Source organism: Centroberyx gerrardi, chromosome 10 (assembly GCF_048128805.1).
Source record: "Centroberyx gerrardi isolate f3 chromosome 10, fCenGer3.hap1.cur.20231027, whole genome shotgun sequence".
NCBI lineage: Eukaryota > Metazoa > Chordata > Actinopteri > Beryciformes > Berycidae > Centroberyx > Centroberyx gerrardi.
The window spans coordinates 18,738,527-18,761,139 of record NC_136006.1 but is presented as its reverse complement, the minus strand read 5'-3'; the positions used below and the strand labels follow the sequence as shown (position 1 = coordinate 18,761,139).

General features: G+C 42.0%; 1 protein-coding gene across 2 annotated transcripts; it reads right to left on the bottom strand.

Moving 5' to 3' along the window:
- Positions 1–5: 5 nt before the first annotated feature.
- On the bottom strand, positions 6–22,554 carry pou2f1b (POU class 2 homeobox 1b). 2 transcript variants are annotated; one of them, XM_078285994.1, is made up of 14 exons: positions 22,509–22,554; positions 15,901–15,966; positions 14,951–15,042; positions 12,599–12,778; positions 11,050–11,179; positions 10,841–10,932; positions 10,290–10,463; positions 9,740–9,876; positions 9,444–9,600; positions 8,122–8,307; positions 7,785–7,896; positions 7,311–7,650; positions 7,101–7,189; positions 6–6,933 (listed from the first exon to the last, which is right to left on the bottom strand). In XM_078285994.1, the coding sequence occupies exons 1-14, from the start codon at positions 22,552–22,554 to the stop codon at positions 6,650–6,652; spliced, it is 2,085 nt and encodes a 694-aa protein (XP_078142120.1). In that variant the 3' UTR covers positions 6–6,649. The 2 variants fall into 2 exon arrangements, with proteins under 2 accessions (XP_078142120.1, XP_078142119.1); XM_078285993.1 differs by lacking the exon at positions 15,901–15,966.
- Positions 22,555–22,613: the final 59 nt, after the last annotated feature.

The following is a 22,613-nucleotide window of genomic DNA, read 5'->3' as shown; positions in this document are numbered from 1 at the left end:
GTCAAAACACTTGGAAAATGGTTTAATGATGTTTACAACAAAAGAGAACTGTACAGTTTACAGTAAAAGATTATCTTTTATATGTGTATAAAAACAAAACAAACAAAAATACAGCAGACAAATGCATCAAAATCTACTATGTATCCTGATTCACATACTTAAAATTTCTACACAATCTTTCAGTTCTACGCCGCCATGACTGGAGGCTTTTTTTCTGTAGTCAGATCAGAGGAGTGTCCCTCAATGTCAGGTGAGCAGTGTTATAGTCCATAGTGGAACCCAGGACTCTTACGTCACAATGACGGTGCGAGTTCTAGAGTTCTAGAGAGTCGATTCAGAATTGACTGCAGAATCAGAAAACAGGAAAACGGGGACACATTCCTTTAGTTTAGCCCAAGCCTCCAAGTGAGAGTAATAAATGTTTTACAGAATGCATTTCTTGAGTTACACAAACAGAAGTAATATGTACATGGTTAGCGTTTATTTTTATTTTTTTCGTATTATTTTTCCTATTATTCTCTTGTTTTAAATCATGGTCACTTGGGCCGTGAACTGATATCACACACATGACACACCCAAAACATACAAAAATACTATATCTTTAACCTACCAAGAGTAAGACAGTTCTGCAATTAGTTCCATGCTGTGACAGAAAAAAGAGATACAACAAACAAACAAGAAGTTAAACAGACTTTTTCACTTAGTTTTCTCAGAAATATACCAAAATATACATCTAAGCTTTGGAATTACTGAGGCTAGGACTAAAGCCAGTGCTGGGTTTGTCTCTTAATACACATGCTGCGGGGTGAAAGAGAGAGAGAGAGAGGCAGAGAGAGAGAGACACAGGACAGAGAGTTATCTTTGGTATCTGCATTTGTCAAAAGTTAAATATTTGGATTTTTGCTTTGGGATAGCGCTTGTGAGATCCTACAACCTCACTTGGAATAAAGCATTAAACAAAGTGTCACTGAAGCCCATTGGCCAGAGTTCTGAGCCAGAGGGACACAGTCCATGCAGAGTGAAGGACCATGATGCATAGTGTCACAGCTGATCAGAGTCTGTAGAGAGAGACAATGTCAAAAGATAGAGCAAAGACAGAGAGAGGGAGAGAAAAAACAAAAAACAAACAGCGGTGAGACAGTGAATTGTAGAAACCACAGAATGTGTATTCCTGGAGACAACGCGGTATGTCCTGGGACTACAGTGTACAGATGAGGAGAGACGGACGCACTGTGAGAGGCAGGAACAGAGCATTTTCACGACAATCCTTGAGAAGGAAAAAAAAAAAAAAAAAAAGTAGATCCTAGCAACAGCGCTGAAGACAGACAGACATCGAGTCCTGAGCATTTACAGGGTGCACAGGATTAACCCTCAGTGTGTATTAACAAACATCACCCAGCTACCACCAGATCGGTTCATTTACGCGTCCGTCAGAGAAGCCCGCTTAGCCCTGAACAAACTCTACCGATCCCCACCCACAGGCACTGATACCACTGCATTGACAGGTCAAGTGTTTCCACGGAGTATACAGACGCATGCAAACAAACACCTCTGCCATACAGGCGTATCGAGAAAGTCGCGGTGCTCGGGTGAAGAGTGCGTAGCCGTTTGGATGCTGAGCAGTGAGGCAGGGATGGGTGAGAGATGGTGTAGTCCGTATACAATCACTAGAAGTCTTTGGTTAATGTTGTTACCACAGGAAAGAGAGAGCGAGTGAGAGCTGTGACAGCACACCAACATGTGAAAAGACACTAACATACCCACTCAAGAGTCAAATGAGGCAGGATTGTCAAATCAAAGAGATGCTCAAACGGGAGACCCTTAAAATGTCTATCTATGTTAATGTACATCAATCAATCAAAAAATCTTTTCAGAAGGGTGTATCTTTAAAATCAAAGTAAAAGAGTAAATGAAAAAAATCAAATACACTAAATAAATTATATATCTTTAAACAGTTACAACAAAACATTACTAAATAATGCTGAAACATCAGTGTGTGCCATGAGAGCACTGACTGGTGAAACATTAACAATGGGGGAAAAAAAGAAAAGAAAAAGCAGACATTCATGAGTACTGGTATGTATCCTGTCTCCCCCTTGTGGTGGCATTTTCCACAACCCTTCACTACATACAGGTAAGCGGGCTTCTCCAACGAGACCTTTTGTGTGTTTTGCTTTTTTTGTGATATTTTTAATTTTTTTTTTATTTTTTTTATTATTTCTAAAGTAGATTAAAGCAAGTTCCACTCAGTCTTGAGTTAGAAATGAGGTATACAACAGCTCCTTTGCCTTACTGGTGCTCCACGCTCCCTTTACCAACGCTAAACCAGCAAACCAATGTGGTGGGTCGACGTACTAAACAGATGCATGACTGATCCACAAGAGCATCTTAGAAACCGGGGATCCTCTACTGAACCGAAAGCATTAAAGCTAAGACAATGCCAAGGAGATCCTCAGGCGATGGCTAGTAGAGATCAAAAGGTTCTGTAAATTCTCTGAGGAAGAACTCTGACAGGAGTAGAGATGGATCGACTCAACACGGTTGCACCATCGTCTACCAAAAGCTTTCTTGGCAATGGATTGCTTAAAGGCTTCAGTTAATTCGTAGAGGAACCCCCTCTGACCAAAAAAACAAAAACAAAACAAAAAAAACCCCCAGAGTATTCTCATTTCTCACTTCTGTTTTAAATCACTCAAACATCCTCTGGAAGATGGGGAAAAAAATGCACCATAATGGTTTGCAGACTGCCTTCCCTATTCTCTCTCTTTAAGACACTCCAACACACACGCGCGCACGCACACACACCTGCTGGAGTTATTAGTAAAGCTTTTCTCACAGGTATCCTCAACCTGTCTGGGTCGTACCTACAAACATAGGTAGCGACGTCATCATGCCAGGACAGCACACGCCAAAATGCCCAAAGTACACTGTATTGTTTCAGTGAAAACAATGCACCAGGTGAGCTCAACACCAAGCCAGAGAGGAGTTGCCCTCTCGCTTGCTCTCACACACGCGCACATCAACAACAATGCTACAATGCTCATGTCTTCTACGTAACAATAAGGCATAAATGATAATGTTAATCTTCTTTGTCAAACTAAGAAAGCCAGTGATCTTGCCCTCTCACACTATACAAAACAATTAAAGGCATAAAGTAATATAAAAAAAATCAAATGATTGTTAAAGACAGCACAGCAAATCAAGTCCACAATGACTCAAACAAACAAATAAAAACTATTAAAGTTAAGATCAGATGCTTCAGAGTCTCCTTTTTCCTAACAACCACAGGACCTGTCCATCAGGAGAGCCTGAACAAGCCCCTCCTATTGAAAAGACCACGCCTATACACAACAGACACAGGTGTCAGCGACTCACGCACCGCAGAGGCGTGGTCCAAGATTTTTTTGGTCTTGACAGTTTTCAAAAATTGCTATCTTGCAATAATAAAAGGAAGTATTCGGGGAGGGGGGGAGATTTTGAGTATAAGTATGATAAACACTACATTCAGTCTTGATAACATACTGGTTCAAATATAAAATATGAATATCTTACATGTGTTGTATATATATATATATTTATATGTATAGAATTAAGAAAAGATCATTTCTCTAATTCTTAAGTCTTTCCTCAGATAAATATTTCAGTAACATCCCATGGTGCCGATGGCTACTGGTTCACCTTGCTAGCGCACTTTCAACTCTTAAGTAACTACAAACAGCACTAAAACAGGACTGAGTCCTTAGGCCTTTCATGGCCTGAAAGACAGGGAAACCAGCAAAATGAGCAGCGAGACACCTGCCTAGCTGCAAAGAGAAAGGCTATTACTTTGGCAAGAAGGATCTCAAAATAATATTTAAACCTGGAAATACCCCATAAATAGTAGTACTAGAAAATAGCAGTAGTAGGTTGTCCTATTATCATGTATGGTTCATCATTATAAATTTTGAAATGGCAAGCCAGACAGTACTTGTACATTCTACACTGTTCAGTACACAGAAATTCCTAATAGTGAACCTTGTGTTTAAGTGCTGCTGAGGTATATTCAGTCAAAAGTAATTCATCAAGAGAAAGAAGTACATAAAAGGATAACATGGACAAATTTCACTGCTTATAGTCTCAGTGATTTAACAACCACTGTGGTTATTAATTTTGTTACTTTGGAAGTCGTAGAACAATGCTACTTTTGTGTGGGGTTGCTTAGCGCAGGGCAGTTGAATGGGTACCACATGGTCTACATTACTTAGCCCAACACGTTAGGTAAGGTCATTTGGCAGGTCCAAAACTAGCTCACATCCAGAATTGAGCAACAGCATTTTGTTACATGCTGGTTTAAATGGGTGGCACTAAACTTAAATGACAGGAGGAGGGTGGTACGTTATCTGATGACCAGATCTACGCATTTAAATAGTTGAACCCTCCAGAGGAGAGGGGGTAAACCACAAAACCTGAATTTCACAGGATGTAGTCATAAAGCTATAGGAAAGCATGCAGGCCTCTCAACAGCTCAACTCTATCAGGAGCTTACAGCAGCAAGTTGTTAAAGCTAAGTTTGTGTGATCCTTATCCAGCAGCACCAAATCAGGAATGAATAAGGTATTGACAGAGGTGGGAGTAGAAGAAAAGAATTTGTCAGCAGTGTGGAGAGTGGTGATCATGTGAACGGCAACTTGCGTGCTCGCACAGGCACAGCAACTAGTGAGAAAAACCACTTTGGTTCAAGCTTTTGTTTTATGGCTGAATATTAGTAGAAAACCAAAAAACAGACATCTCTCCCATATAGACAACAGTCCAAAACTGCTACCAAACTGGCCAAAACTATTTGAAAGGATCAAAACAAACCATCAAATGGCTTGGAGAAAACCTTGCAGGAAAACAGGATAAAGCCTTAAGGGCAAGGCCCCAGTGATATAACCAATTCAAACACAGCTAAATTGTATTAACTATAGGAAAGGAAACTACCTTCTCATGCCCCAACCTGCCAATCCCTTTCTTTTTGGTCACTTGTGCTGCCAATTAAAAGCTGACTTAGGAGACACTTTATCAAATTAAAAAAAAGTTTCTTTGGAAAATGATCATCAAAATATTGCATTTCTATATTCTTGTTGACTATGAAGAGAGATTTTGTACTCATAAATATATTGACTAGGCTAAGCTACACTGACTATACACAGCAATTGTTTTAACAAATATTTTTGGTATATCTTGAAGTAAGCCAGTCAAATGACTGCAGACAGATTAAAAAAATAAAATAAAATAAAAACAAGACAGAATTTCATTCCTCCCAAAACAGGCAGACTGCAGCTCATCAATCCAGTTTTTTTTGGTACAGATACTGTGCACAAGTAGATACGACGGTACTTCAAAAAGAACAGACAATAACTCCATCAAGCCAATGCCATCATACAGTTGGTATGATGACCGTGAGCCCAAAATAACACAAACAAAAAGAGAGACCAGTCAGCCGCAGAGCTGAGTAGATCCTACGTTACTGAACTCTCAGCATCTGCCTGAGCTGTAGAGAACACCTATTCAGACACATGCCGACTTTCTGACCCCTGAATCCAAACATACTGTACATCTTTCCATTGAATATCACCATCCAGACAAAAAAAAAAAAAAACACTCTTAATCGGACACGGGACTGCACGTCTGCAGCTCCTTTTAAAGCTCTCAACGTAATGATTTCAGTCATTTCCTATCAGTGTCTATGGTCCGCGCCTAGACTTTTACAAAAGCTCCGTGGCCACTTTGCCACTGCTGCAAAATGTAAAACTCAGTGTTTCCAGACAGAGAGACCCAGAGAGACACATCTGGTCCCTCTGGCCCTTAAAGCAATGATAACCTTTATATCGGCCACTTATTACTTGTTTTTAAAGCCTTATAACCACGATTAAAAATTGATATAGGAGTTAAATCTTAACTTAATATTAGACTTACAAAGTTCTGAAAATGTCAATAAGTACAGACAGTAAAGAAAATAAAACAAAAAAAGTCTCTAAAATATAACTTTGATATGACTTATGTCAAGGCCTGTCCAACAGAACCCAAAAGAGATAATTATAGATAGGGGTGACACACAAATCCCCATTAGTGATGATGAATATTGTGAAATTAGTAGTAAATCAGTTTGGTTTGAACGTTATAAAAGCAAAATCCTAAACTTTTTTGGTTAGAAGTATTTCAGAGGAAATTCTGACCTGGAAATAGGAGGATATATACACAAAATGTGAAGTGGGAAAAACAAACGGCTTGATGGTACCATGGTTATTTTCTTCCTGGACACTTGTCAAGGTTCATGAGGAGCGGCAGGCCAACAACAGAACCAGTCTGGCTACTGTTTGTGACACTGTAGCAAACAAAAAACATCCAAGAATCAGAAACTCATTTAGTAGAGAGAAAAAGACGGGAAACAAACTACAAAAGAAAAGTCAAACCCAGCCTCATTAGAGGAGGATTTCTTTTTGGTGGCAGCAAAAGGATTAAATAATGATAGATAAAGGGGAAAAAAAGGTGGGGTGGGGGGTAGGGGTCGGGGGTGAGTGAAGCACATAGCCTATATCAAACAACCTCCCTATTCCCTATATGGTGTGTTAACAGTAGTGCACGATATAAGAAATAGGGCGTCATTTGGGCTTTGGCCTGATCAGCTTCACTGAGCCTTGGAGGCAGTGGTAATGGTGGAGGCCGACACAGGCACAGCAGCTGTGGTGACTTGATGATGGGCGTCAGCAGTGAGCTGCAGCGCCCCTGCCGCCGCCGCCGCGCCCGCCGACACCAGACTGACGGGGTTGCTGGTGAGCAGCGACAGGTTCTGGGGGTTCAGGAAGAGGGGCGCAGTCACCAGGTTGGGCGTGTTGCCAGCAGACGTGTTCGCAAACAGCAGGTTACCGCCGTCCAGAGAAGTGATGGGGAGCGTGCCGCCCGACGCGAGAGCTGGTGAAGAAAGAAGATAAACAGAAGTAGTTGATGAAGGGCAACTAGATGGCTGACAGTGAGGATCAGCTCAATGTAACTATGTAACTGGATTTGTATATTATCTAGGACTACAAAAAGTGTTATATCTACAGTCGTGAAATAGATGCACTAGCCATCCTACACACCTTGGATGGTGGCCAGGGTGCTGTTGCTCATGAGGGCAGGACTCAGCGCACTGCCTAGGCCGCCGGGTGTGAGACTCAGTAGGGCACCCCTGGACACACACATACAGTCGGACATGATGAGACAGATCAACAGAGAAGGAACCTGAACACTTGAGTGAAATCCATAAAAGAGATAATTAATGGCCCAGTTTAGAGGCGGCCAATACTAACCCTGGAGCGAACTGGGAGGAGGCCATCAATCCTGGGTTGAGCCCGGCAGCAGCAGCCATTGCGGCAAAGCTGGCGCTGGTGGGCAACTGGGCAGCACTCTGCAGCGCTGCGGACAGCCCCGGCGACGCCACCATCACCTGACCCGTCCCTAAAGTGGTGGCTAGAGATGTCGGGGCCTGGGTGACAATGGCTTGCATATGGGAGGCAGCTTTGCTAGTCTCTGCGGATGTGGACTGAATAGTCGTCAGCGACGGGCTTAAAGATGGAGAGCTTGTTGCTGCGGTAATCATAGGCGTAGTGGAGATGACGGATGGCGTGTTTGTCACTCCAACAGTTGTGCCTTTGGGGGTGGGGGTGGGGGGCAACAGGGAACATTTTTGAAAACATAAGTTAACCTCAAATTCTACCAGTAAATGTGATACACATACACTCATTGAGGCAGACATACATGTGCACAGACAAGCAAACACACACCTGTGAAAGACAAGCTGGAGACGCTGGTGCTGGTGAGAGGCATCACTGGGTTTACAGTCAGAGTGGTGGGTGTGATGGTTGGACTGCTCACAAGGCTTGCTGTGCTGGCCACCTGGACAATGGAAGAAGAGGGAGGATTGAATGGGATATAAACAAAAATACAATTTACAGTCATATATCTTGACAAAAGTTAAATATTAAATATCCAATTAAGAGATATTGTTAAACTGCAACACCTACTGGAACTGTTCCTGCTCTCACAACCAAAATTATCCCCACATCTACAAAAAAACATTCTACAGGTGCACCGTTTGTGTGTGTGTGTGTCCATCCTTACCAGAGGGCTACTGGGGGTGAAGATGGTTTTGATGGGGGTGCTGCCTCCAGTGTTGCCACTGCTGGGGGGGTTAATCCTCTTCTCTTTCTGCCGGCGATTGCAGAACCAGACCCGAATCACCTCCTTCTCCATGTTGAGCTGGTCGGCGATCATGGTGATCTCTTCAGAGGTAGGTTTTTGGTTCTGCTTAAAGAGGGCAAAGAAGCCAGAGATTCCATTTCAGCACCGGGTAGTCAACTTCATTTGCTGGATAACATATATTACCCCAACACAACACACTGTAGACAAAAGAGACACCTGAGACGCAGCTAAAATATATCATTGGGCCACTGGAATAAAATGTAATAAAAGTATTCTAAAGCCAAATATACTTTGTTTTTGAATTTCAATATCAGACTGGCCATTTTGATCAAATATAGATTTCTTAATATAAAGGATGTCTTTTCTGGGTGAGCTGAGATGTTTTTGAAACGCTAACTGAATAAGTAAATATATGGCGTAGTAGAATTTTCTGCTAGCACAAGACGGAATGGGACTGGAAGATAACAGATTATGGAAGCAGCCCAAATTTGCTCATTTACAAAATCAAATTGGCTTATCATAGGAGGCCTATTCCCAATCTCATTTAGAGTGAATATCTGCACTAAAACAATAACTGAAATTGAAAAGCAGTCCAGTGTCATTAAGCTCTAAATTTGGCTATTGCGCTGTGATGTGGCTTCTATCAAAAGATGCGGCAGGTTGGCCTACTGGTCGGACCACTCAGAGGACCCGGGTTCACCCCTGTGTGTCGGTAAGCATCCGCCCTACTGAAGTGTCCTTGAGCAAGACAATGAATCCACACCAGCTCCAAGGGTGCTGCTCTGTAGCTGACCCTGCACCCTGACCTCCATGTGGAGATGGGCAAGCAAAAAGACAATTTCCCTACCCAATAGGGATGGGACGATAAATCAAAAGTCAATATATTGCAATACGAAAATGTAACAATACAAATCGTGGGGCAGAAAAATGAATCGTGACATTTTATTCTGCTGTAGTAATTACAAATGAGGCAGCTTGCCCATCACAATATTACAATGCTCTCCATCCAAATTATATAATTTTTACTTTGTAATGACATTTCTAAATAGTTGTTTACATTCTAGCAAGCCAAAGCCATTGCTAGAAAGATTTGTGTCTCAGAAATAAACATAATTCTGCAGTCATACTTTATTTATTACATCGTATCATGGTTTTATCGAATTGTGAACCCCGTATCGTGTATCAAATCGTACCCATCCCTACTACTCAATATTATTACTTCCAGAAAGTGAGTCTCTCACCTCCAGAAAGCTCTTTTCTAAGGCCACTCGGATGTTGGTCTCAATACTGGTCCTCTTCTTGCGTCGGCGGTTGAGCCCCTCTATGCCCATGGGGGATCCCAGGGCACTGGGGCTGGACAGGGCCTGGTCAGACGTCAGGTTCTCTGCACAAACAGCACCGACACAAGAGAAGGGGAGAGAGGTAAAGACGAGGTACTGCGTAGACACACAACGCCTGCCCATGCCACCATTGCCCATAACACGAGACAAGTAAAGACTTGACAAAAGCTGCCTCTCAGCTCAGGGACAAACCTGCATCGTTGAGCCACTTCTCCAGCAATGGCTTGAGTTTGCACATGTTCTTAAAGCTCAGATTCAAGGCCTCAAAGCGAGAGATGGTAGTCTGGCTGAAGTCATTCCCATACAGCTTCCCCATGGCCAGGCCAACGTCACCCTGGAGAGAGGGAGGGAGAAAGAATGGAGAGGTAGAGAAATATGAGTAAGTAAGCAGCAGCTCTGCCATCATGACATTCAATTAATTTTTATCTGGTTCTGGATATGAAAGTGTTGCAGGCAAAAACTTAAACAAGCCCTTTTTTTAAGCTCCATTTCACCACACACAAACACACACCTTATAATACAAGTAGCTAATGATGAATATTTGCACTTCTGGGCACATTTGTGTACATATGTTACTTTTATCTATAAATCTGTTAATGTGACTTGTTAACAATGCATATTTGCACATATTTGTAAATCTGACTATGTAAATATCCGTCGATGCACATTTGCAAATTTTTTTTTACAGATTTACAAATTTGACTATCAACCTGAGGATCAATGAACTTTATCCTATCTTACACACACCTGTGTGAAGCCCAGTTTGATACGTCTCTGTTTGAAGGTCTTGGCAAACTGCTCCAGCTCCTCCAGATCACTGGGCTCCTCCAAAGTGGGGGTATCCAGCCGCTTGGGTGGTGTCTGACTGTGGGGCAGGGACTGGATGGGCGTGGCTGCTATCGTGCGGGTTGGGGTTGCAGGCTGCAGAGGAAGGCAAGATATACAATTGATTATTATTATTATTATTATAATTATTATTATTAGCAGCAGCAGAGTTTGCAAAGTGCTTTACAAAAAGGCATAAAATCAAAAATAATAAAAATGGAGAAATGCGTTCAAAAGAAGTGGGTAAAAAAATAAATAAAAACAGAAAACCGAACAAGATTAAAAAGTGGTAAACAAAAAATGAATAAAGCAAGTCTATATAAATGTGTCTTGCAAAGTGATGTAAAAGATGATACTGATGTAAAAAAAAAACATTAAAAGATGATTTATGCTAACTTATTCAAACAGCCTGCCTTAGATGAGAGGTACTTTTTGCACAGTTTCAAAGAAGAATTGCGTGCATCATTACTGACCTGAGTTGCAAGGGTGATGCTTGGTTGAGTCGGCAGGAGGTTGGCTTGGCTTTGAGGTAGTTGAGTTAGAAGACTCTGGGCTTGCAAAAGGCCTAGAAATGGGGGAAAGAAGAGGAGGGAAAGAGAAAAGTCACATAACAGTTCAACACTTCTTCTCTTAACTGTGCATGCAAAGGAAACACTGCTGGCCCTGTATGGGCAGTACGTACTCTGTTGGCCCTGCGGCGTCTGTGAGATGATGAACTGAGCGGGCTGCAGTGGCGTGGCGATGTGGTGGCCGGGCTGCACCAGAACAAATTGGGGCAGACTCAGATTCTGCTGCTGTAGCTGCTGCAGCTGCTGGATGAAGAGATGAATGAGAAATGAGAAATGATCATTAGAAACATATGAAGAAATAAGTTGTCTATACTGTATACCCTGCTACGACGTAACATTGCTATGGTTTTACCTGACATCAAACCAACATAAGTCAGTTGTTATAGAATTATGCATTGATGTGCAACTTCACTTTACATTTGTAACTATAACTGTTACATTTGTAACAGCATCAGCTACTCAGAAACCTAACTAGAGTCATTTATCACATTTCCATATCAATTAGTGAACAGCTGCCTCATATTGCCTCCAGGAACACAGTCAGCAGCTGAGTCAAGCAGCCAGTTAGAAAGGATAAGACCGAGGACAGGCAATTTCACCTTCAGAATAAAGGCACTTTTGGAAAAAATGTTTTGTTGTGCATAAAACATTTTGGAAAGTAACAAATTGTTGTCTTCATTTACTACAGACTCCTCGCCAAATGTTTATTTTCACTTTGGCACTTTGTATTACTCACAAAATGATGTACGTCCATCAATAAGAGTTTTATTTTGAAAAGTGTGACTCCTATTTCTTTTATTCTGGCTTGACACTGGAACAAGTTAGTTCACTTAACACTGAATCTAACCCTGCCCTGGAAGGCTACTACAATGCAAAAATATTCACAATACTAACAATACTGGGTCAATTGCCCTGTCTTGATCTGCATCTTCATCTACAGTAGGTAAGTTCAATCAAAGGAGGAAATTAAGGATATACCAGGAAATTATTACTATTATACCAAGTGTTGTGTAGCTTTGGTATTCTCATAGGGTTTGTTCATAATTTGAAGTTAACCTGAACACCTAGCCTATGTCGCCAGATGGCAATTTGATGACCAACAGGTAAAGTTAGGTATGTACCATCAGAGCACATAACTACAACGTTGTGGGTTGGTAAGTCTGACATGGGAGTGGAGGTGATAAAATTACCACCATAAGACGTAGCCACACAGTCGTCATTTGTTAAGTCATTAAGTTACCAAAAAGGTCTGATAAGTCCATTACATATGCGTTGGCTGGGTATGTGTATGTATATCATTGTGCCTGCAAGTTTCATCAAGTTAACTTTTTAAGACATTTTTAATGCCAGTTAGAATGAAATATAAGGCCAATTTCACTACTGAAATGAACATGAAAATAACTGTGGACCTATGATAAATGATAAATAGGTCTGCATGACTGGGCTGATTTCTCACCAGGAAACAGAGTACCAAGAGCCTGAAAGATTTTCAAGACCCCTATAACTGAAATGAATACTCAAAAAGTCATCTGTATTCAAAACTTGTTAATGTTTTGCATTTAGATAATATATAGTTTAAGAATTTTTTTAATTTTTTCAGGACCTGCAGACACCCTGGTGTATGCGCGAGTGTGAGTGTGTGTATGTGAGAGTGGGTCTTACGGAGGTGATCTGGATGGGCTGTGACAGGGGCAGCTGGGTGATGGGGGTGGCTGCAGAGGCTGAGATGCTGGCCCCAGTGGTGCTGTTCTGCTGGCTGGCTGAGTGCTGCACGGCCGCAGCCAGGAGCTGAGCCTGGGCCTGCTGGATCAACAGCTGCTGCTGCGCTGGGGTCAGGGTCAGCTGAAGAGGCAAAAGGGAGGGACGGAGGAAGACAGTAGGCACAGGAGGTGGCAGAGAGACAGCGAGAGAGAGACAGGAGTGAGAAAGAGGATAAAAATTGTTTCTACAACTCAGTGTTGTTTTAAGGTGTCATCACACAGATTATATGAGTCAGTGTTGTCACGATACCAGGCTTTTGCCTTCGATACCAATACCAAGTTTAATATCTAAAACTTGATCCTACTATAATACACATCACACTAGAAAAACATCAAGTAACGAGTTACCAGATTTGACTAGGAAAGCTTAGTAGCAACTTTTTCACAGAGGTTTTGATATGTTGGTTGGGTGTCTGTCTTTATCGGCTCTGTAAGCTAGATAGTTTCATTGTCTCCTCCTGAAACCAGTTTTGTCAACAAGTTTAGGTGGACTTGGATTCAGTTTTAGGACGTGGTGGTCTGTATAACTGTTGCCGCCAGTTGTTTGACTGCTGCAGTCCACTGTCAAAGCCAGACTGCAGCTCTGTCTTTTCCAGTTCCTCTTCTTTTTCTTCTAATTATTCCAGTCTGCATGTATACACCCTCTGAGATGACGTTGAAGTGGAATTTCATCTTGCAGAACACATTTGGTCCTAGTATTGAATGTTTATGAATTTTTATATCGAATTCAATCTTTAGCAAAGGTATCGAAGTAGTATTGAAATTTTGGTTATCGTGGCAACACTAGTATGAGTCCAGACAGGCAAATGGAGGGAAGACACATGCGACTGAGCCAGGCACAAGTGCAAATGAGCATGTTGATGTCATGTACAAACTCAAGTCCACATGCATGACAAACATTCACACCCGCGCAGCACAAGTGCAGCCAAAGACATTCAACCTCGTCTTCACGACTTCAATATGAGCCCAGCTGTAGATGGAAGAACACAGATATGAAATCCGGGCAATGTGTCATGTGGTTGGCCTGACTGCGAGCGTGCAGCGACACACCGAGGCTATGCCCAAACACACCGCTCCATTTCTGCTATGGAAGAATTTGGACATAGCCTGACAACCACTGGGATAAACAGGCAGACAGGCAGATGAGAAAAGAGCCTTAGCCAATGAATCAGGGCGAGAGATCATTTCATCACCCAGATTTTCACCCAGGATGGATGAGGTCAAGATGTCATCCCAGATTTGTGGCTAGGGCCAAGTTCTAACTCAAAGCAGGGAGGCAACATGCCACTTACTCCAGCAATCTGTCCCCCAGCCAACATTAGCTGGGTTTGAGGCAATACACTCTGCTGGACGGAGGTCGGAAGAGCACTCGAGTCTTCCAACTTAGACTAGTGGGGGTGAAGCAAAGAGTGGGGCACTTAGAGAAAACCTTCCCAGAGGTATAAATTATCCAGATGGTATAAACTAGGCCCAATCAACTAAGGTACTTAATTGTGTATCATAGTCTTAAAAATGACAGCAAGCTGGGCATCCCAAAATCAAGTTTTAATTAAAAACCAAAGGGATAGAGCATTTAATTCAGACAAATAAAAAAGTACCAGTCTAAATACAAACAAGCATAAGCCTGGAAATGCAAAGAAACACCAAATCTCTCTGACACCTGAGCAGGATTCACAGAATGAGGTTTTCGTCTTTGAGCAGGGAGACGATTTGAATTAAAAAGCAAGTGAGAAAGTGGGTGTTTAAAATGTACTGCAGCCTTCAGAGACAAGGAAAGTGGAGGGAAGGGAGGGGAGAGTTGAGATGCTAATTAAAATAACTGTTATGCAGTGCATGTAAATTCTGCATAGATTTGCATATTCTCTGCCATCTGTTTCCGAGCAACCGCAGAGCAGCTAATTAGCATACAGGGTTGATTAATCTGCCTTGTTGCCAGGCGACACCAAGAGAGCCTTGCTCATTTAAATGAACTCTTTCTGCTTGTGCCTGCGCGTGTGCGCGTCAGCATGCCTCTATTCAAACTTCATAGCCAATCTTCATTTTAACACAATCAAACTACAGCGTACAACTAAACTGTACAAAGATGTAGGGCAAACGGACAGAGGGAATATCACAACACCAAAAAATTGTACTGCAGCCCCTGTTTGGCCACAGTTCTGGCCGTGGTTAGACCGCTGTTCCTTCCACGAAAACAGGAAAACAAAAACACAGGTGTCACTTAAGGTAGGTGTGTGTGTTGTGTGCGTGTTGTTACCTGTTGGAGGAGGGCTTGTGCGTGTGCGTTAGTGATTGCACTTGTGGTTGACACCGTGTGCCTCTGAAAGTCCAATCCATTGGTTTGGACTCCTAAGGACAGAAAAACAGTCAGGTCATTAAAGATGCCGCCAGAGAAGCTGAAAGACACACCTGCCGTTCAGAGCCGGTGTGGTGTGTGTGTGTGTGCGTTTGGAGGGAGGGGGGTCCCTGACTTCTAGTGTGGCTTATGTGGTAACATCTCCAGGGTGGTTGGTTTGACACAGAAATGGGGAACTCAACACTAAGGAAAACATAAAAAAGATAAATGGCGCAACAATTCACATTATATGGTATAATTCACACCACCTAAGAGGTGCGAGGAAAACCTTGAGTATGAGTAAAAACATATATTTTTTTAAATGACAGCATATGTAATGGTGATCACAATTCATTACACAGTTGCATAAATCTGTTCAAATGTTGGCTGGTGATTCATAACGCTATTAAATATTAACACGATATGCCTATGTGAATATTCACAACATACAACATCATTAATATTTACTTTATACATCATTACACAATACAAATGATCCACACTGTAAAAGTGTGCATTGAATCTACAATGTTCACTTTTAGTTCAATAATTTACATCACTGAAGAACCAAGACAGAGCAAATTAGTGTGATATTCAATAGGCACAAGCGAGGAAAATGGCTCAATGGGAATAACACTTCAATTGACAAAAAGGACTGCACACAAGGGTTTTGGAATGCTGCCGTCTCTTTAATTTTCAAAATGAGTCAGTGATAAAGAGGTGGACAACACTAAGCTTCTTCAGATTTACTCTGCAAAAATGCTAATTTTGGCTTTGAATTTGAAACCTGTTGCATCAGTCAGTAAAACTTTGCATATCCTGATTTCGACCCTGGCTAAGGGAAAAGCAGAGAAAAGCTGGAGGTCACTCACCGGTGTTTCCGTCACCACTCTCCATTGCACATTTAGTAGTTTCTGACTGATTACTCATTTTAGAATCTGGAGGAGGCACACAGAGACAGACCAGTAAGAAACCCTCACACCCACTGACAAAATAAAAAAACAGCCCATGATCAATTATTTGAGAAGTGCTTTCACCTTAGTCACCAGAGTATCCCATATCCTGCATATCACTGCATGGTACTGAACAATTACATTTCAGTCACAAGATGCTGTGTTCCAACAGACATTACCGAGTAAATTTCATCACCAATATTCACTAATTACTTTTACATCCAAAGGCATAAGGGCAGACCAAGACCAATGCCAAAAAGGAGCTATATGTGACACACCAACTGATGCTACATAAATACAATTAACTCTTATTTATAGGTGATATTTTAATGTAAAGTGTGGCACAACAGCCTCCCCTAATTAACACCAGGACACTAAGCGACAACAAAACCCAGCTAAGCTCCATCAAAACTCATAACTCACCCACTCCTGCTCCACCTGTGTTCTCCAGCATGGTTGCAAAAGCTATCAAGGAAAATTGCCTCTGCCGACCAAACCCACAGACAGGGTGTCCGGCACTCCGTTCCTCCTCTCCCTCCTCCTACTCCTCCCTCTCTTCACTCTCCACTGGTCAGCGAGCAGAGTCCAATACAACTAGAGCTACACACAGACACAGTGGCACTGTCCAACACACGGTTCACTGAACAACACTGGGATACGCACACTGGGAAAGCCAACAGGGTTTAGGCAAACAGTTCTCCTTCCCTCACTCCCTCTCTTCTTTTTTCTTATACGTCTGTCCCTCTCTTTTACGCTGCCTACTTTGCACTCACTCTCCCTTTTCTTTCTCTCTCTCTCTCTCTCTCTCTCGTGCCAAGATTGTCACTACTTCTGAAAAAGTTCTCTCTCTCCCTCTCTTGCTGGAATGAAACAAACGACAAGTGCAGCTGGCAGCCTCCTCCAACTCTGCTCCCCCCTCCAACAATATAATGAAGCATAATCAGTATTCAGCTGATTAAAGCCGTATGCAAATCTGCCCCTGCCTCGTTAGCGATGCAAGGCTTTGAAGTCCTGCGAGCGACGCATTTCACACCGGGCTCTGAAAGCTTTCTGCATAATTTAAACCCCTATAAATATTTATCAGCTCATTAGCATATTAATTGGATGGCTTTTGGAGGACGATAAAAAACAGGGGAATAAGGACGACACAGAGGGAAAAAAAGTGCTCAAACCAGCACTCGGCACAGCGGAGGCAGGGGAGGCAGCAGCACAAGACCAATTATTGTATGAGTGCATGGCAAAAAGTAATTAGCTAAGAGCAGGTAAAGGGTTGAAGATATCCCAGAATGCAGTGTGAGGCCTGTCGGCGGTGGTCTGAGCGTGTTTGCGAGGAGGAATGGCGCTAATAGAATGTCTAAGACTGCTCGTCCAGAGCACCTCCAGGAGTCATGGAAACCAGGCCTAACTACTAAGAAGGGGGGTGGTGGGGGGGGTCTGGGGTATGAGTGGGAGGGGGACTCGCTCAATCGGAAATAAATAACTCCACATTAATCCACCACAAGCCTGTCATTACTGCTAGACCCCCCGTGGCTAAAGCATTCCACAGTGAGCGACTACAGAGAGTGGGCGGCGGGTTATTGCGGTCTATGTTTATGAAGTGTTTGGAGATTAGCATATTTAGATTAGCTTTAAATTCCATTAGTATTTCATTTCGGAGGCCTTTTTAATTCATTTTAAACATGCTCTGAGAGTTGATGTGGCAGGGAAACAACCCTGCTATGGTGAAGCACAGGTGTTAAGCGAATGTAGATTAGAATGACTAGACTGGAATGCACAGCCTTATATACAAGTCTACAGGGGAAGGGGCTTACCCGCCGTTTCCAAAACCAAAAAACGGCACTTGGCTAAAACTCCAATCAGCCCCTTCACTTACTCCATGCCTGACGAAAGGCATTTATAGACTAGTTGACCAAAACAAACAAGGCCAAGAGGGCACGGTGGGGTTGACATGGGGCACGCAGAGAACCAAACACAGCCTTATCAGACCAGGAGACACACACAGTAAGGTGCAGTGTGAGGAAACGCTGGGCAAGTCCCCTATAAATCAGCAATGTTGGCAGAGATTTGTTAACAGTGGTGTATTTTATGATCACCCACAGGCCCACATGACACTGTAGGCTACTCAAGAGCGTTCTCCTCTCCGATACCCCGTTCCTCTAACCAGCAATGCATTTAGTTCATCAATGTAACTAAAGGATTGAACTCCAGGCTACTGTTGACCAAGACACCACATTAGTCTGAAACAAATCTGGAAGGGGTCAAGCCCAATAAAACATGATTGAGGAATCAAGAAAACAACCCCTCTTTTTAACCTCTTCAAAATCACAGCCGGCAGGGTCTGTTCTTCAACCAAATGAGAAAACAAAGGAGAGGACAGGGCAAAAGCAGTATCAGCAGTGCGCTCCAACACATGTACAGTTACTTGGTTGAATGGTTTGCAAAACCCTACTGTGGAACAATGCATTATACAAATATCCTGTGTTGAGAATTTTAAATAGGTAGCTCATTAGCACTGTAATACGGAAAGGCTGGCTGAATACTGCAGAGCCGTTAATGTGAGCTGAGAGATTCAACATGAGAGACAGAGCAAAAATTAATTAGCACATCCACATTCCGCTCAACTGCCCATATCCACAGTCTTAAACATGGGGCACAGGTTTTTCCCTCTCATTTCAGCCCAATTTGGTCATCTAGACAACTTTTCCAAATCTGGATCAGTCTGAGCAGGTCTGAGCACTAAGCAGATTTTGGAACAGTCAGAATGGTGTATGGTGGCGACTGGCGACAGATAGCCTAATCTTTCAGCGTGAGGGAGTTAACCAACCAATCTCAAGCCTCCTGATCCAACTGTAGAATCATCAGGGATGTCCAAATAATTGTAAACAGATGTCATATTTGGACTAGTCAATGCATCGAATCCGAATAGGCTCAAGCAATGTATAACGGTCACCAGTGGAAATAGCCAATGAGAACTGAGCCCACAAACAAACAAAGAATGTAGCATAATTTGATGAATAGTGATGGGGCTAACAACAATGTAAGCTACCATGGAATTCAAGATTTTATGGGGTAAAGTGTGGGAAAGAGTGGGAAATTTAAACTAAACACGTTTAACACGAGAGATGGTGAGCAGGTTAATTGTTTTCCTTTACACACACTATATCCAATCCCCTTCCAAATCACCCCTTGCAAAGGTCTGCTGTGGGAGGTGCCATATTTAGTGTGATTCCCCCACCTTTGCCTCATTATAAAGTGGGCACATTTTTTGCGACGGCAGAAAAAATGTTCTGATAAGACCGGAGATTTAGTACAAAAAGGCCTCTGTTCCCACAACCTGCTTTGGGTTATAAAAGTGTTCCACTGTGTTTACAACTTTAAAACCTTACATGAAATTCTGGCAAACATTCACTGATTCACTTTTTTTTTTTTTTTTTAACCTTTATTTAACCAGGAAGTCCCTTGAGATTGAAATCTTTTTTCCGAGGGAGACCTGGCCAAGACAGCACACCAGTTACAGTTTAAATAGAAATAAAACACAACAGACAGGGCACATCTTTACAACAGCGGGCACATGTAGAGTGAAGTTTCAGAGACAAAGTGGCAATTGCAGCCTCATAAATCTTACCAGATCATCCAACAATCATAGGTTACTCAGTTATTGACTAGTTTCTCTACGGACCCCCATATTTGTAGATTAGTTGTTTCCTGTATCTACATGGTACATAATTGTGTACCCTCACTTGTACCCATAGATATTATCCAAAAAGCTTTACAAAATTACACATATTCCAATTGTTCAAGATTCAGACTCTGATATATTTAACCTGACAGGATAGTCTGTTACGTTATTTAACTTCTAACAAGTGTCTATGGTGTTTGTGACAGATATATCTTTGAGCTGGACATCTGCTTTACCGTACTGCATTCATAATAGGCTAAGGCTTTATTGCTTTGCACTGCCTTTGTCCTGAATGCCTCTCACTTTACCACATTCCAGAGGAAACAAGTAGTTATCTTTTTTGTGCATCACACAGCGCCATTAGTTATGATTCTCTTCCTCCACTCTGAAACAGCTTGTCTGACTGGAGCCTTCATGTAGGCCTACTCAATACTTTGAGATGCCATGTCCTGAATCTATTACTGGGAAATGATGCATTATTCATGACAACTGTGTTTACATCAATGAATATTCATGGTGGAACTCCAAGGATGGAATGAGGGTGGAACTGTAAAACTGATTAAATGAGAAAAGTAGCCTAAGTGTGAAGATGACAGAATTATTTCTCATCTGTTCTTTAAGTAGCCTGGGTTAATAAATCAATCATATTGTGAGTAGGAGGCCATTTTCACACAGAGGATATAATTTCACACAATGTCTGTCAATACTGGGAAACAATGTATTAGGCTACTCATACTCCCACATGTTAACCAGATCAGCAACAACACTGAAATAATGCGTTAATATGGACTTTAAACAAAGTGCCTTAAGTTTTAAATAAAACAAACATGGAATGAAATCTCTTCTCTCTTGGTTTGCCTTATAATTAAGGTTAGCATTTATTAAACCTGTAACAACGCAATTTATGTATGAAATTAGTATCTTTATTGGTTCAGAAAGAAAATGACCTAAATCATGAGCAGGCCCAAAGTTTTAAACTTAATTTCTTTAACAAAACAAGTCTAGCAGTGAATAAACTTACAAAACTGCTGTTCCACTCAATATGTTCTACTGTTTCAAATTGTGAAGACAGGTAGCCTATGTCTTTGTATATCTGTCTCATTCAAGAATATCAAACCTCAAAATAAACTGTGTAACCCTCTAACAACAAATAATCTTTTTTTATGGTTACATGATCTGTGCCACACAAGGATTCTGACTGGCTATAAGGACATTTTCTCCACTTGCACTCAACTTTTAACTTGACTTTTAGGCTTTAGGCTAGTGGAGTCAAAAGGCAAAGATTTTTATTTATTTTTTTACTTCAAAAACAGTCTCTGTGGTGTACAACAGTAGAAAATCAAGCTTATGTTGATCTAGGGTTGATTCCTTTAAAGCAACTGTGTAAAACTACAGCATGGGGGAAAAACGTGCCATCATGCTGTGTCTTGCCCGATCATGAAACTGAATTAGAATGCCCTGCCTGTTATTGTGGCCTTCCGGAAGTGGGCCTCACTACCCCTCCCTAGGCCCGGGGCAGAATGCACAGGTAGAACCGTTGAATTGTCCAACTACACTCAACTCAGCCTACTTCAACAGCTCATAACAAAGAATGCCAGAACATGTATTGACAAAGTATTAACAGTTATTCATAACGTGGGATTGAGACGTTCCTAAACGTGAGTGAGTATTCTAATGAGAGGAATTCATATTTGGGCTGAGTAAACAAACGCCTCCCAAAGCGGCACGAAACCAATGCCACACTCGCACTTCAAACTTCACTTGATGGATGCAAGTCAAGAAAGAGTCCAGGTTAACTTAAATCAAAACGTATTCTTAACTGAATAAAAACTGGCAGTTCGGAGAAGAGGCAATGAGAAATCATCGAGAAAGTAACGTTACATTACTTTACATAGCTAGCTGCTACAATAAAACTCGCCTTTTAGTTAATGCTAACGTAAAAGCTAGCTATTTAACGTTAGCACGACCGGACTAAGTTCGACAAGGTAGCTAGTTAGCCACTCCAAAGAAAACTCTTTAAAAATGTAATAATGTTAGGCCAAAAGTAAAGAACGTTCTGAAGTCGTCACCAAAGTTTTCCGTTGACATCTATTTATTGTGCAGCGCGAGCCGAATTCCAACTAACAGTTGATGGAATATGCTGAACTCCGCATTCTGGTTCGGGCAGGCCGACATGAATAACACAACAGGCTGTACGCCTGCATCGAGCACAAAAGGCTGAGGGAAAATGTAGGCTACAGCTATAAAATCACGTCGAGCTAAAGCACACTGATGATCCTCTGTAGTGAACTAACATCAGATATGGTACTTCTCAATTTATTCCCCCGTATATATGTTTGCAAAGAAACAAGCGCAGTCACTGCCCCGCTCACCAAAAATGAATATGCAAACCTCTTTCAAAAGGTTCATGCCACTGTGTGCATCAACACAAAGCCGACCTGCCCAGCGTTAGCAGGCGAGCTAACGTTAGCTTGCTAGCAACCTCATTTCAACCAAACTGCGTTAGTGAAATGTCTAAATATGTCATATATCAACCAGAGTCACGTCGGCGATTACTAATAAAATATGCTAAATTGTATTTGTCGACAGAGGTATGAATATGTAGCGGCGTACAGCCGTCTAATCACACAAAGGGAGGCATGTTTTCCCTGTAATTTGCCGTCGCACTGCAATAGCCCGTTTCCTCCTCTCTGTCAAATTACACCTGGCTATAAATAAACTAAAACAACGCCGAATAGCACCCCTTTTTGTCAGTTAATCTTCGATTCGCCTTTATTCTGTGCATTTTGGATTGTGAGTAAGAGAGTTTGAATATGAGTATGAATATGTAAAATGCTGTAATGATTACCTGGTCCTGAACTCTCATCTTGACTCGCTGCTCCTCCGTCCGCCATTTTGAATATTTAACCCGAAATCCCAGCCCCGAGCTTGCTACACACACTACACAACACAC